This window comes from Varroa destructor, unplaced genomic scaffold, assembly GCF_002443255.2.
Source record: "Varroa destructor unplaced genomic scaffold, Vdes_3.0 BEIS01000004.1, whole genome shotgun sequence".
Lineage (NCBI taxonomy): Eukaryota > Metazoa > Arthropoda > Arachnida > Mesostigmata > Varroidae > Varroa > Varroa destructor.
Window position 1 is genome coordinate 38,521,498 of NW_019211457.1, and position 16,330 is coordinate 38,537,827.

Consider the following 16,330-nt stretch of genomic DNA (forward strand, 5'->3'; position numbering starts at 1 on the left):
GCACTGCAAAGTAAACTTTAGTATTCAACTCGACAGCAGTGAGGCAATGATATTGTGTCCTTGCGACGCCAGGTGATCCTTAAAACGTTTGGCTTAATACTGTCAGCTTCTTTTTCGGCAAACACACACACACACACACACACACACACACACACACACACACACACACACACACACACACACACACTAACACACACACACACACACACACACACACAGAAACCCTGTCATGCGTACTAGAAACCTAGAACAGCACCATTTTGTCAAGACATTAGCAGCCAGCAGCTCATATCATCGACACGAGATATGTATGGGTCAGAATGCCCGTATACTTTCGGAACTAAGCGTTTGCTGTCTAATTTTGCACCGCATAACAGGCTAGTCAGCGATTAACATATTGGCAAACCAGGAGCGAAAACGACGTCTAACAAGAGAGGTTCTATCGCCATGTTATAGAATGTCCAAAAACATTTATGAAGTAGGCTGTTGTTGAGCCTTCGTTGTGCTGGGGGAAGCGCTTTTTTTTAGCAATATTTTGGTATTACTTCCTATGCAAACAAAGTTCGATGCTCTGCTAAAATGTTCTCCTTTTATCATAAAAAGTCTCTCGGATCGCTTTAGAACATCATGTGACATTATGCCTTCCGCAACATATACCGGGATCTATTCCCCGTGATGGCGTTCGTGCTCTTGCTTCCGATCTTTGCATTCGTCTGTTCGAGTGCTGTTTTATATGTTTCTCTCTTACGACGCTGTCGTAGCGGGCCATCTTGATACACGAATGTACTCTTATTCTCAGTGTAGCCACTTCACTGTGATTCTGAGGTGATACGGATCAGCGTTCATCTTCACAGTATCGTTATCGGTAGATTATAAAAGATTGACAGTGGTCTCTGTTAAGTTTATGTTGGCGAATATATGCGTAAGACAGAACTATAAGACGTGTTAATTTCGATATTTGGTACAAACCGATAGCGGTGTTGTTTTGGCTTGTATGATATCGATACTGTTATTTCTATTTGTATTATACACACTCTATTTGTATCGTTGGAGCATGTCAGGTCAGGTTCTAGAGGCGATAGTGCTAACACCTGAAGCGAGAGAAAGTACGTGCATTTGAACTCTACCTCTAATTATTTACGATATGTTGATGGGGAGGTTACATGTTTCCTTGCTGATGGGCTGTTTCGAGGAATGAAGTAAAACAGCATTATAGTGAGCACTGTTAGTACTAATTAATAAAGCTTTTAGAATCTTTGTTTTTCTTTTTCCTCTAGAATATGTTGTATCCCTTATATAGTATAGGTGTGTGAATCCGGATGTACTCACGGAGTAAACCGAACTATATTCGTATCCCAGTATCTGTGGGCAATCTTTTTCTTTCCTTAGAATACGCAGTTTCTCATATAATTTGCCATATACGAATATATAATCGTATGTATATGGTTCTTCATATGACTACAGTATATTCAAACAGTTTATATTAGTTTAACTTGCAGTTACATCATAATATCCATGTACTAAAGCAAATTAAACGATTTCTACAATCGTTTTATTACGGTGTTAGCTAGAATTACCTTTTGGCAGCCCTTCCCTGGTTAGTGCTATGGCCAAAAACATATGTGCCCTTCACCTCCGATAGCTTCCGACTACTTTTCGTTGCTACGACCCATAGAGTCGCACTCATATTTCCCAGTCCAGGTCGCACCGTTGACAATTGAGGATATGGGTTGAGACTCAGATAGTCGAGTTGTTCATATGGATACATAATAGATAAATATAAAATCTCCGACCAATTGCGCAATGTATATATATATATATATAAAATTGTGTATAAATTTATTTGTAACAAATTGGCTCTTTGTCTTCTTTTATCTGTTGTCGTTAACACCTTCTAGATATAAAAAATAAAAAGACTAAATCGACTGTTGGCAAGACTGTTTTAACAGTTTTACCAATACTATAACGTTATAGTACTGGTAAGTAAAGAGTAAAGTGTTCCGGCTAATGGACGTTTTTTTGCGAAAATCCCTGGACAGCTATAGGGTAATAGTAATAACAGATTTTTAAAAACGTGTTCTTACATTTCTCTTGCGGCTAATCACATGTCAAATCAATTCTGCGAAAAACAGAGGTATCCAACGTTCTTTCTTACTTAAGACAATTACCTCTTGAGATTATGACGTCGTACAAAAACAGTTTATAACATCAAGGAACTTTTAAAAGAGAGAAAAAAAAATAGGCATGTATATTGTCAAAGGGCATTTCGTAAGTTCGATAGAAAGAATAGGTTGTTGCTACGAATGTAGAAGGCTACAGTATGAATAGGCCTGAATGACTTTATCGTGAGCATGCTGAGAATTTCTGCAGAAATGCTAAGAAATTGAATGTTGTTTTTGCTTTTAAAAAAACTTTATGATTTAGTGTTTGCATGTGATTATTACGCATGTAGTGCGGCATTTCGAGAAAAAATCTTAGCCCCCAACAATACGGGGCAGAATTTTATAGCCGCCAGTCAGGTAGCCGATCTACTGGTACTGCCAGCAGTATTCGCTGATGAACGTCCACAGGGCTGGACAAAGAGGTGCTTTGAGTTTCTAACTTTGGATTAGCAGCTTTCCTCGCAAAAGTTGGAACTCACTTGGGCGAACAGCCTCTTCAAATCGTTGGTTTCTGCTTTCGACGAGCGTCGAGAATAATTAGGGTGGGCTGGCAGTCTTTTTTTTTTTTTATCTAATCCCGGTCTATCAGCCGATCTTTTCTCGCCCTGTTTCTCTAAATCTTCACTGGCCTCCACGAGAACTCGTTTCATCTCCGTCGTCGTCTTCTTTATCTGCTAAAAACGGGTCATCTTTCGAGACGGTATGCAGATTACGTACGTCGGTATCGACAACTATCACGACGAGTCGCGGCCGTCGGAAGCGGCCTGTAAGACAGCAACAGGAGCTGCTTGCGTGACCGCCTCTGCCAACGACTTCGCTGTTCAAAACATGTAACAGTACAAGTGTATTTTTACGTAATTCGCTCGTTTCATTTGCCCCAGTTCCGGCAGCTCGTTTCTATTCATCGTTTTCACTGCTGTGCTATCTCACCTTCACGGCCGATATCATTTATACTATGCCCTGAGCTTTCTTTGGAGCTTCGTGTTCGACGACGGCCACGATGCGGACGTCACGAGGTAATATATACAGACCCAATGATGTAAGGTTACCTCGACACTACAATTTTCACCAGCTCGTTTTTCAGACCAGTCTAAACAGAAAGGGGCCGCCCCTGCTATAGCGGTTCTTAAAGTATGCTCGCAGCCCAACTAAGAGCTTAGGTAAGCGAAGCGACGTGCATGCATAATTACTTACACTGAAATATCCCAGATTTTCGACGAATGGACAAAAAAGGAATATAAGACCGCGATATCTGCGACGGCCTAATCGCTATCCTAGACTTGCCGATAAGCCTGCGATGTCCTAGGTGCTCGCTATTATCTTATTTATATATTATATTTTTGGCCTGAAATTTTTTCCAAATATTTGGTCCATGTTGTGAGATGTAATTTTAACTGGAAAATGTATATATCTATCTGTAGACAGAAAATGAACGCAGATTCTGTGGGCCACCGTACTGGCTGGGATCTTTCTAGTACACCGAATTCGAACTTTTTGTCTTCCCCGTAAATATTTAATGGTATGTTCGGTTTGATCGATTAACTATACGACCATTGCCATTGCTAAGATCTATCATATGCCGAAATCGATTTGGGACTACGGGGAGTCTATGCACGAGGAGAAGGAATGGAGACACATATATTAAATGCGGTTGTTTAGATACTGCTGGCGTAATATGAATTAGTACCTATAGGGCGCAACGAGAAACGAGCGGCCATGTTAAACCGTTTTTTACTCCGCCTTCTTACTGTCCTTATGTCTAGTTACATGTTGTCCTCGTCATCGCCTCGTCAACATGTTAATTTATATAACGACCGACCAGTTAAATTGCTGCTGATCTACACAGGCGACTATGCCTAGTAATTATCCGTCGTGTTATTATAGTAATAGTAGCCTCATTATAATAAGTCCTAGTCGTTACACTTTTCATCGTTTTTCCTCTTTTTGATATTCATCTGCTACGATAGTTTTATTCAAATACGTTGGTAATTAACACGAAAATAATTATTTGTATTTTATTCTTATATAATGAGTTGCTTTATGTATGTGTGTATATATATCATCACGATCGGTATTACTATGTCTCGATACTATTGGTTCCTCTGTATAAAGTTCGATGAGCGCCACCCCAGTGGACCAGCGGCTCAACGAGCTGATTCATTTTCCGTCGCGTAAATCTCTACTGCTTCTTTGTATGTATTTTTGTCCATTTCTGTTAAAAACGCTGTGCTTTAAGGCCAATGTGGCTGGCGCTTTACACACTTGACTAGCTATGCGTACAAACCAACGAACTATACGCTTTACTTATGGCAAGTGCTCGACGACACTACCGAAAGCGTCAGTCGATCAACGGTCAGCAGAGCCAGTACACGATCTGGCGTTCGACGTTATGGGTTGAGTTGATTGTTTTGATGTTTCTGCTGCAGTCTAATTAACCAATAGGTGTTAACTGAGTAAAGAGGCGTCATGTTGACGCTAAATGATACACGGTAACCAATGTATCCTGTGGCGCGTCGCACATCATCGTCTGATTAATTAATTTACTAAATTCCATGCTCCACGCATCCATTCCGTATCAGTATCGTCTTTCTATGTGTCACTACGCGACGTCGTTAGTGGAGGTGGTAATCGGGGGTGAAAAGTCGGCCATCTGTCCTGTTTTTTTTGTTGTTGAGGGATGATGACGCGCTGTTATCTACTTCACTTTGTTTTGTTCTGCAGGTTCAATCTGCTGCCGTCGGGGTAGCGGTAGCGGCAGCGGTCGAAGTCATCTTGGGACTGGGGGCAGCGGAATCGGACAGCGTGCTGTTATCATGCTCTTGTCCTGATGTGTGAGGTGGTTGCGGTGAAGAGTGACCCGAGGATGACTGAGAGCCCATAGCCAGCTTGCGCATCTGCCTGATAACGGCTGTCGCGTTATATGCTTGCTGAAATCATCAGAAACAACGTTTTTACGTATATGTATAATCGGCGACTGCATTTAAACAACTGCTGACGCATTACGCGCCATCCTACCAAAAGTTCGGCCGGGGTACGATGTCGAAAACATACAAAAAAAAATATGTAGATATACACAACGTCATACGTACTCGAACGATGATTTTCACCATTGAAACAAGGCGAAAAGGCAGAGCTGTTACTAAAGCTGTTGCTAGTTTGGCAGCTAACAATAGCTACATGGCAGTCGCAATTTCATGGATACGAACAAGAGTACCGAGTAGGAGCCGACGAGAACACTATGAAATGAAACGAAAAGGAATGATTTGTCCCTACAGTAAGGCCCGACCATGTCCTGCTCTAGGCAAAGCGGCTACAGTAACTACAGTGTTTGCGGCAGTTAAATTGATATAATAATAGTTACTCTAGGAGCAGTGACTGTGTAAATATGCCTGCATTAACGCACTATGTTCAAAGAAATCATGGCAATCATTATATAGCAACATATGTATAGAGGCGTATACAGCAGAGTTGGTATTACGTCAGCTTCAAGACGTGGCCGTGTTACCTACTACAAAGGGCATGAGAGGAAAATTTAGAAAGGCTGTACTCCGGCAGAATGCAACAGCTCTCCGGCGGATTTGCCCGCCGTGAGGTGACGGACAGGTCTGTAGATCTGAACCCTGGAAAGCCTCTATTCTGTGCTCTGCGCCGCTCCGACTCTGACGCCTCTCTGCCTTTCTGTTCCTTGTTCTCGCCGTTCGTTGTTGTTAACTTGGGTGGAAGACGATAAGGCAACATATAGAGGGAACGAAAAAGCCTCCCATCGTTTCCTCCAGTGGAGACTGATCATACCAACAGCGTTTGGTTAGGTAATTGAACCTTTCCAATTTTTATCGTATGATGATAATACTGTGTATAGCACTTACCCGCCATTTTGTTTTAGCGAAGTTCTTCTTGAGCTGTTCGCTGACTGAGCCATGGATGTTCTTCGACGACGCCGTATTCCCAGATATCCATGGATGGCCAAGCGCTTGTCGGCACGTGTAGCGCTTTTCGACATCGACGCAGATCAGATGACGGATAAAATCTTTCGCCGATTCACTGATATCGTCCCAATATGGCGAATCGAATTCGAAATCTCCTGTACATTTTAGTAATATTTATGTTAACAATGAAATAACGACATTTTTTTTGTTCTAAATGAAGATGTATACAAATTGGTTCGCTTTGATGCTCATATTGAAGGTCAATGGAAACCCCATGCCCACAGTATTACTCTGGTTAGCCCAAGATTGAGTACAGCAGCCTCGTAGCCCCAAGGTCCTCCGTAGCGGCCAAGAAGCGGGGTCATTTGTACATACACCTTCTCTTGTAGCCATCGTCGCTAGCAGCTTTATTTGCTGAAAAGCCATTACGCTTCGTAACGTACGCGAGCGCCAATAAGCGATCTGAATGTTTAGATTCTGCATTTGGATCTTTCGTGCCCAGCAGATAACACCAGATTTCAGTGGCTCAATTTAACACGCGGTTCCCGCTAGACAAAACAACCTACAGGTGAATGGAGAACATTTATTAGTGCTTGAGATCGGTCTTAGGTATTTTTCAACCACAAAAATTACTGGGGACGTGGCTTAAACTAGGTATGGCCTACCTGACAGAACGGCGATACCGGGCGTAAGATTCAAAACATATAGGATAGGATATCTATAAGATGTGAAACAAAGCTCGCTTCGTGCTAAACTTTAACTGTCTTACACAATTTTAACATACTTACAAACGTAAAGCTCTAATTATGTATTTTAGAACTTTCTTTAATATAAAAGAAGAGTAGCGGTTGCTTTAATGGAGATTAATTTTACAAGTGCGTTACAACCTGGAGTTTCTTGAGATATTCCAATCTACAATTGAAACTATCCTAGGCTTTCTTTTATAATACTTTCTCTTATAATATCAGAAAAACAGAACGACAGCAGCATAGAAAGATCTATTTTTTTTTTTAGATTTGCTGTTGAGGTCATTTAGAAATAACAATAACAGTAATAACTATTATTGCTAATAATAATAATTGTTGTGTAGGACGCAAGTACTGATAATTATACCTGCCCTCTAACTGCTTAACAAGGCTCTCGCAGAGGGTGCTTCTGCCACCGAACCAAAATCAGTTTACGATGCAAAGGCCAAACCTGTTTCTGGACCTTTCGCATATTATGGAGCGACACAGTGGTAGGCAAGCAGGAATTGGAGCAGGGTCTATGCAGTACTTCTACCATGGCCAGCTAGAACTGCGGGAATGCCAACGCAGAAGTCTGTCAGGGGCTAGAGCTCTTCGAATCTTCTCCGCCCCAGGCTAAACAGCGGGACAATTGCAATGCTATCCACGATCAGTTAGCTTTACTAGCCGGTTTGGTCGTTCGATGCGTATTCTATTCGTCTCTTGGCGGGACCCGGTGAAGTGGTTAAGGAAACCCAAGGGCGTAATCTAAAACTAGTCTGATAGACAAGCACTCGATGTGCTAGCCAGTTTACAAGGCACATGCTAAACGTTGTCATCTCGTTTCGTCTATCCGTTTGGATTCTACGGTCCGAAGAGGCTATGTTTGTGTAGAATAGTGCGGACCGGTCTGCAAAGCTACCAGGCGGTCGTAGTAGCAGAGCCATCCCAATGGCATGAAAATTATGCCGCCGTCTGGCCTCGTACCAACCCCACATTCGGTTCAGTACCAACGTCAATAGCTTTTTCAAACTCTATTTATCAGCATCTGTTTATCGTGTTGCTGGGAAGGTCGAGTGATGGACGGAAAGTAGCTGGGCAAAAGGCGGCTTATTATATACAAATCTAATTGCACGCGGCTCGTTACACGTGATGTCATAAGACGACGTAAACTGCGGCTGTTGCGGTTGAGTTCTCTAAGCACAGTTTTCAGCACCTCTGCGATGTCACCTGGGTTCTCGGCAACTTCTTTTGCTTTGATTTTTTCCCTGTGCCTTTCTATCGCTGCAATGACAGAACTCCGACAAATGACAACCTGGACACGACAATCGAGCGACCAGGATAGGGTAGAAACTCCTTTAGAGAAATCATTTTCGACTTTCTTTCCTTGCTCCTCCGAACCCAAAACCAAACCAAATCTGCCGAATCCCAGATGGCAACGGCGGCTGCAAATGCTGTTTGCTGTTAACAAGCCGGCCTTACTTGACGATTTTCTGGACTCGTGCTGCCAAGCGTTTCCTACAATAGCGCCTAATCTAGCAAATATCTAAACCGTATCACCTATAATCAAGGAGGCTTTTCAGTCTAGGACAAATTTGAAACATTACCACAACCCATAGGGAAATTGTACAATGACCTTAATCTGTCCAAAGCTTTAAGCAGCTTACTTCTAAGACACCTGCTTAAAGGTAATTCGAAACGGGTGCATGTTCCTTCGATTAGTTATGAAGTCTAAGTTATTAAGGAGTTTATCTACGCTGGAGTGACCACACTATACGTATTAATTCGAAAAAAATATCTGTCGACTTCTAGGATCGGTTCCAATGTCCAAATAGGCCAATGTTCTAGCAGTGTTCTAGATAGTTGGTGCCATCATTAACCACAGACCGTTGGTAGTAATGGCCATTCACCACCGCGTACATATACATGGTCTCCGACACGCTAGGAACAATTGATTCTTACTAGGAATATTAGATATTGGCTGAGAAATTCCAATTTCCTTATATAAAAAAAAAGGGGAAATATCTTCCTATTTGTCGGGACTCTTAATAGCAAAGATTATCGGACACTTCGTTTGCGAGCAAATCAACCCGCTGCGCATTCAGGTTTCATTACTGATGGAACAAAGTTATTGGCTGTTTGACCTGCCAGAGTTTCTAACATCCTCCAATGACGGACCCAACTCTACATAAAAGACTCCTTTAATGGATCCCTTGTTATCACTCAGACCGTTCTATTATTTGACATTTAATTTTCTACTACTTCTTTCTCTTTTCTATTGAAGTCTAGATTCAGATTTGGCTATCGGGTTGTATAGCATACAGAACAACTCAAGTAAACATGTTACTCAAAATAAAATAACTATATTATATATACAAAATAATAACAAACTGGTAGCTTCGCGCCATGTTGGTCTAGAAAGGCTCCAAGTACGAATTAAAGTTAGCATGGGTTTGGCCATTAATAAATCAGCCATAAAGACGAAACTTGATTCCCTAACGATCAAACATTATGAAATCTTGCCTAGTGATAACTGGACTGGCCAAGATCCTTTTGAGAATATTATTTAGTATTGTTATTTACGATATATATGTACTATATATAATACCACACTTAAGCCGTAAAACGTAAATCACAGTGAATTTCACTTCTCTATGATGTATTTATTATTTGCCAGGCTCTGCCTAATCGTTGTTATAGGCCTGTTGTTGTCGCCGTAATGACTTCATCATTCTTTGGGATACATTGATCGTTTGTCTCGTGTACTAAATAGACAGAAAATCCACATTTTTCTAAAGTGAGTTTTCCCACATTTTGCTCATTATAACTTCAAACAACAAATCAGCAAACTTTGTTGTTTCTAAAGCCGACTGTGCAATTGCGTAATACGTCTGGTGAAACATTTGCTGAGCCTACAGAGCGTAAGCACATGAAAGTGAGGACACAACTGAAGATCATGATCTGAAGATTTACAGTTTTCAGTATTAATCTACTCAATAAAGAGGAATGCCTCGAGCGTCTTAGAAATTAGGACAGGTGATTAAAAGGCCAATTCTAGCAAACCTGTACAGACGTCTTTTGCTTGATTCACGAACGATTAAATCTACCTGCCGGAACCGACCTGGGAAAAACGTCAGTAGGAACAATTTCGGCCCCGCACGTGGACATCGTCAAATGAAGAAGACGATACAGGCGATATAGAGAAGAAACACGCTCGCTCTAGTTCGAACGCTTAGACGTACGTCGGTGAACTCGCTTGCCAATGGCCGAAACAGTCCGTGCGACGCCCCTCTGGGGTCTCGAGTTCATTTCGAAAAGTTGCGCCACGCAAAAATCTTTAGGGAATACGACAGTTTTCAATTGCCCAATATATCCGATGCTGATGTGTGTATATAGAGAATAAAAACCTGAACAGAGTGCTTATAACGTACTGAAAATAAACTGGTATTATGTGTAAATCAAGTAATGCTGCATTATGCTGCGATTACTAAAATAGCCGAGACTTTTCTAAGCTATCACCAAGATTTCGGGCCTATTTGCATGGCACTAAGGAGTAAAGGTAATTAGTTAGTGTCAAAATAGGTGCTTGAACCCAGCCATAGTTTTTGCATGAAACAGGACCGGACATATAGAACAGTACTGCTCATCAAAGTCGAAGTATACCCAAAAGCGGCGCTGGGTCACGCGATTTGAGATCAAACTAAACTGAGGTCTAACTGATATTCTTCCCATCGTGGCCCTTATCTACTTTACATATTACATATAATCTCTATCGTGGTTATAGTAGAATTTGCATATCACACCTGATATTTTAAATGCCCATGAGCAGGCGTTATTGTGATGAACGGATATCGGAAAAGAGATCCTATTTAAGATTTCTGAATTGACTGTGTGACAACAATATCGATCGGCATATTCCTTCATACAACCTAACTTTTTGTAGGCCTACCTTTAATAATTTGAGCGAACAGGTTTGCGTCTGACTCGTCGTAGAAGGGTGGATAGCCGCACAGCAAAATGTACGCAATAACTCCCATTGACCACACATCAACGGCTTTCCCGTAAGGCTTCTGAGCGAGCACCTCAGGAGCTGAGCAGTGTCGATATTGGAAATTATGGTGACCAATCGAAGTCAGGTGCGGTACGAAAAGTCGAAAAGCATAAATTGAATACCTATACTTAATAACTGTTCATCTGTTATCCTCTCCGTCAAAGTAGTCTTCATACGCAGGACGTTACAAGATACAAAGCAAAAACAAAGCCCAATGTTGGTATAAATTATCCTTCCTTTCAATTCAGTTAAATTCAACATACCGACATAACCTGGAGTGCCGCACGCCGTCGCCATGACGCCGGAGTCCTCCATTTTTGATAATCCAAAATCGCTGATCATAATCTTGGAGTCTTCATCAGACGAGTAGTACAACAGGTTCTCGGGTTTGAGGTCGCGGTGGACGACTCCCTGTGAGTGCATATAATCAACAGCTTCAAGTATCTGCTTGATCAAGTGCGAAGCGTCCTGTTCCGTATAGCTGCCTTTTTCCACGATTCGGTCAAACAACTCACCCCCCGTTACCCTGCAAGAATATACGTCTAACAGTTACGTCAGGTTTCTAGGAGTCGATCATAACAAAATCAAGCAAACGCATAAAATGCTAGCAGTGCCTTCCTTCTGATGTTTAGGACCTCAAGACAACTCGGCGGTTGCTACATCCGACAAAGTAATAAGCTACCCGCAATAGCAACACTTATCTACCAACCGAATCGATGGCAGACAGGTCACCGACTGTTAGCCAGGACTTGTCAGGCCGTCCAATTGCAATGTCCAGCTAAAGAAAACAGCAAAGAAATGTAAGTCAGCATCGGCAAGATTGGTGGAAGCCACACTCAGACCCCATGTCAGTAGTCATTACTGTAGTAACTCTCAAGATTTGGTCTGATCGATACCGGTTGTATAGCAACAGCAATAAGATCGAGTCCGCCTTGTTGATCCGATGGATGGATGAATGAATGAAGGGGACAAAGCGAATGTTGAAGGGATTTCGAAGTGAGTAGTCTCTCTAATCAGGACAGAGCCATAAAAACTACAGAACCAGTGAAAGAAAACACGAGTGCTGTTTTTTGGGCTATCAAAATTACTGAACTTGGTCTCGATATCAAATTCACAAACTTGTTTGAGGGGCCTCAGGGGTTCACGCAGGGGTCAATGTGGACAGCGCTTACTTGTCGTCTATTTCGTCTTGGTAAGAGATGCCTACTTCATCTATTGTAGGAAGGCAGGTAGAATCGCAGTAGCAGCAAAGCCAAATGCGGAAATTCAGCATGGAGCAGATGACAGAATAACATAAGAAACACCGTTAAATATAGCTGAGCAATTTTGTTCTGCAATAAGAGCAAACTCTGCAGACACTGACAAGGCATGTCTATGTAGAGAAGCACCGTAACATTTAGCATACATTTATGCCCATAGTAGATGTTTTTCAAAACTGAATAATGCCGAATCGAACATGCAGCGTTCCTAAATTCTGTCGCCTCCCCGCCGCTACTAATATTATTATCGCGGCTTCTGAAGTCGCTGACTCTTCCCACTACAACCACGATAGGTGCTACAGAAGGCATGCCTCGAAACACGCGTATGTTATGATCTTGTCAGATTAATATTCGCTGGAATCCCCAAAGCGTGCATTGAGACAAGAAAATTCTGTGCCCCTATACTTCAATTTTCCGATAGCAGCAGGCAACAGGCACCAAGAAAACGTTGACGCCCCCTACTATAATTAGCGATTTTAGACAAACAAGAGGCTTGTGGGTCCATTGTTATTTAAAAAAAAAAAGTGATGAAAGTGATTATGAACGCTAGCAACAAACTCGAAACAGAAGTTGCCGGGACTCTTCCAACCAAAGCGATAGTAGACTCTTCGACATCGGCGAAGAACTATCCCAAGGCGACAGCAGCAGCAAGCGTCCCACAGGCGTTGCATACAAACCGTACACGTACAAACGACGAGCAGATCATCACGATTACATAAGCTAGATGTAGCATGGAAAGCGGCCGAATTCAAGGAACATGAATGGCGTCCGGAAAGCGCATTAGATAAGGTGGTAGTCCCATACTGATCCCTTTAACCTGTGACGATCGCAGCAACCGCGTGACGGTGGCGGTGGCTCACACATTACGGCTTTTGAAGCGCCACCACGGAACCCGAATAAAGCACAAAGGCATCGTCCTTATGGTCCCTCAGCCTTCAGCCCTTTGTCCTCAGCTGAGTGTGGTTGAGCTACAGACATGCTAGGCAGTAAAGAGAGAAGCAGCAAAGCTATGTGGCTTTTACCACCAAAAAAGAGAGATGAGAAGCTGAGAGCGATTCGTGAACTTCTAGGAGGACCAGGTGGACAAAGCAATGAACGAATAACAGACTCGTTCTTTATTTATTTTTCAGATAGGAAAGCGAGGACTTTTTTGAGCTGTGATGAGCCTTACGCATATAACTTGAAGAAAACAGTGCTTTCGAATACATGGTATCCGGGTAGTTGGTAGTGGATCTCTACTGAAGCCTCGAACAAGTCAAGACTAGCGACCGGCCGGAGATACGGCTTTCCCTTTTCAGCAAGAATAGCGCAAGCTTCGATCAGACACCTGGTGATCAGAAGCTTCGGCAGCGGCAACGTGCTTTCTTTGCTTCATCCGCGTTTGTTCACATTCAATAGCTAAAAGCAGGCAGGACTTTTCGAATCTTTCTGCAGCTGACTGGCTGGATGCTGTCCTTTTTCAAGAAGCCTTTTCTTATAGGACCGTACGTGCTTGAAGGAATTATTACGACCACCTTGCTTGCTCTACTGCCGGGTACTTGTATCTGCCTTGCGTTTTGCTTGTCGTTGTAAAGATCCAGATAGGGTCGCCAGACAGCTAGTTTGCCGGTCCGCCCGCCCGCCTACCCGCCCCATGCTCTCTATAGACTTCGCCTCCTTTGAATACCACTCTGCGTCAATTTCTAAACCACGGCGACTCCCATAGCTTCCACAAGAGTGACTCGTTGGGTTGCTGAACCTCATTTGCTCTCGCTTTCTCTCCCTCTCTCTCTCTCTCTCACTATATATATATGTCCTTTGTTCAACTCCTGCTACCGCCATCGACGCGGAATAAAAGGGAACTCCAGTGCGACAGCGTTCACGGTGACGAAGCGGGGAGTAAAGGATGAAGAAGAGAGGCTAGGGGGAAACGTTCCTTAGACGTGCTAAACGAACGAACATGTAGCGCGAGAAGGACAGCTGAGAAGGAAGTATCAGGGGCAGCCAGCTTTCAACTAGACAAAAGTCAGAAAGGTAACGCTTCCTAGCGTTACCTTTCATCGCTTGCTTGCGGTAGCGCGCGGCATGGAAAACACGACGGTGCGAGGCGAACAGAAACGGAACAAGATACATTGTGAAGGGAGAAATTGCATGCTCTCTTGGTTAGCCATATTAGCTGTTGCTGCTGCTGCTGCTGCTGCTGTTTGATGCAGCTGGAAAATTCGCCACTTTAAGCTGATCATACAGTGCATAGAAACATTTTGTAAAAATCCGCTTTACGATGTGTGCATACTGAAAATAATCTCTTCTTCGTTGTCTATAGTTGATAACGTAAAAAGCTTTCTTCAGGTGTTTATCAGTGCTTTAAAGACATGATGCTTTACTCTCCCACCTGCCCTAGCTACTATAAACCATACGGGACAAGATATGGTACTTCTTTTCCCGGCTAAGTTCAACATTCCCTTTGAACCAGTTAGTTTTCCTTTTTTATTAAGGAGTTATTAAGGTAGTGTTATTAAGGAAACACTTCCGCTCCTTTGAAAACTGGCAGAATCTCAACAAATCTATGAAATTAAGGAGTCTGCTTGTTACTTCCATTCCTCTCGTTCTCCCTGTTGTTTGTTTTGTGGCCTGATATAGCCTAATATATAACGGTTAACTAGGCAACCCCGCTAAAGAAATTCGCGTGCAAGTAGTAATAAAAAAGCCTGCGAATTGTTGTACCAGAATTGTCACTATTGCTATCGTCGGCTAGAAACACCGACCTGCTACCTTCGTTGGTTTAAAAATCGTTCATCTAAAAAGTATACCTAAAAAATAAGTACACTTTATACATTGCTCCAAAGAGCTAATGATGAAACAAAGACCTTTACTATTCCATTCTAATCTAAAGATTGATTTGCAGGATCGTCAAAAGGTGCTAACTAATGCTAACAAGGTTACGACCGTTACGCGATTGTATGTGACCGGGGCGGCGCTGCTACGTCAACTATAACTGATGAACGCCACGAAAAATTATTTGCAAATATTTATAATTGTAAAAATGAGACATGACTGAAAAACAAGGAACGGATAGCTGCCCGATTTCATAGGCGTATTGAATAAACCCCAGTTAAGTCCAGCAAGACCCATTCCGGTTAGACTACTAATGGGAGGAAATTTTTGATGCTATACCTAAAAATTGGTGAATTCTAAGGTTTACCCATACGAGCATGACAAAATTGACAGTGCTAAATAAAAAAATGTGTTGGCCTACCGTTGGTGACCATTTTTGCCATCATTAAAATACTTTTTCAAAAAATCGTTTATCGAGTCAACCTAAAGATAACAGTTGTAGCCATAATTTTGCTACTATTTAGGGGACTTTAGAAAATATTGCAGTTTGTATTATCTTAATGTATGTTCTATTTATACTAAAGCGTTATCTCTGAACATTGAATTTACGCGTTGCCCTGTATTTTGCAGGAACTCTCCGCTGACATGTTTTGCTCATAACGCCATGCATCTTCATGGTAATAGCGTACTTTTATGCTGTACTTTGATAGTTGCGTTTGACAGATGCATTCTCAGCATTTGTTATTGTTGGTTATCTGAGCACGCGAGTACTTCAACGTTTTTACCACTAAATGCTGCTATAATATTCAGAGTTTCTATAGAGAGATACTACTACAAGTTCCCAATAGATGATGAATAGAGAAAAGAAAAAGCCAATACAACATTAACATCGTGTAAGCGGAACTGTTTCAAAGGAAAGGACAATGACGGCGGCGACGACGACGCTGCCGCCGCCGCCGCCGCCGTCGTCGACATCATCGTCAGCAAGAACTACACAGTTCCTATGAGGAGCTAACTCTGGGCGTGTAACAGCCCGCCTCGTAGCGGTGTAAGGCTGTGAGGGATGAGCCCGTTAATGTGTCACGAAGGAAGAACTTCTATCGTACGTACTACTGAAAAACGATAGGAAAGAGTTCAACAACACGTTATCCCCTCAATGAATAGACTTCGTTTGTTTCGAGTTCGTGTTGTAGTTTGTATCATTTATTCCATTTTGTTCTGTGCCCTCAAATTTAGTCATCTGAGTAGTAAATATAGCAAAACAAGGGGTATATAGCGTACTAAAACTGATCTATTCTATCTTTCTCCAGTTTGTTACGGATACGCAAGGCCTTAGCTATGACATATGAATCGTTGCCAATCGTTCACTGTATCAGAATAAAATTTTTATCAA

The 16,330-nt window shown here is 42.3% G+C and overlaps 1 protein-coding gene across 3 annotated transcripts in view; it reads right to left on the bottom strand.

The window, feature by feature from the left end:
- Positions 1–2,703: 2,703 nt before the first annotated feature.
- CaMKI (Calcium/calmodulin-dependent protein kinase I) overlaps positions 2,704–16,330 on the bottom strand; it is a 48,688-nt gene continuing 35,061 nt past the window's right edge. For 2 of the 3 annotated variants that reach the window (XM_086986020.1, XM_086986018.1), the window contains 4 exons: positions 11,128–11,390; positions 10,763–10,903; positions 6,029–6,243; positions 2,704–5,089 (listed from right to left, as the gene is read on the bottom strand). In XM_086986020.1, the coding sequence (XP_086842146.1) occupies positions 4,886–5,089; positions 6,029–6,243; positions 10,763–10,903; positions 11,128–11,390 (823 nt within the window). In that variant the 3' untranslated portion in view covers positions 2,704–4,885. The remainder of the gene's footprint in view (positions 5,090–6,028; positions 6,244–10,762; positions 10,904–11,127; positions 11,391–16,330) is intronic. The other variant, XM_086986019.1, reaches the window with a different exon arrangement.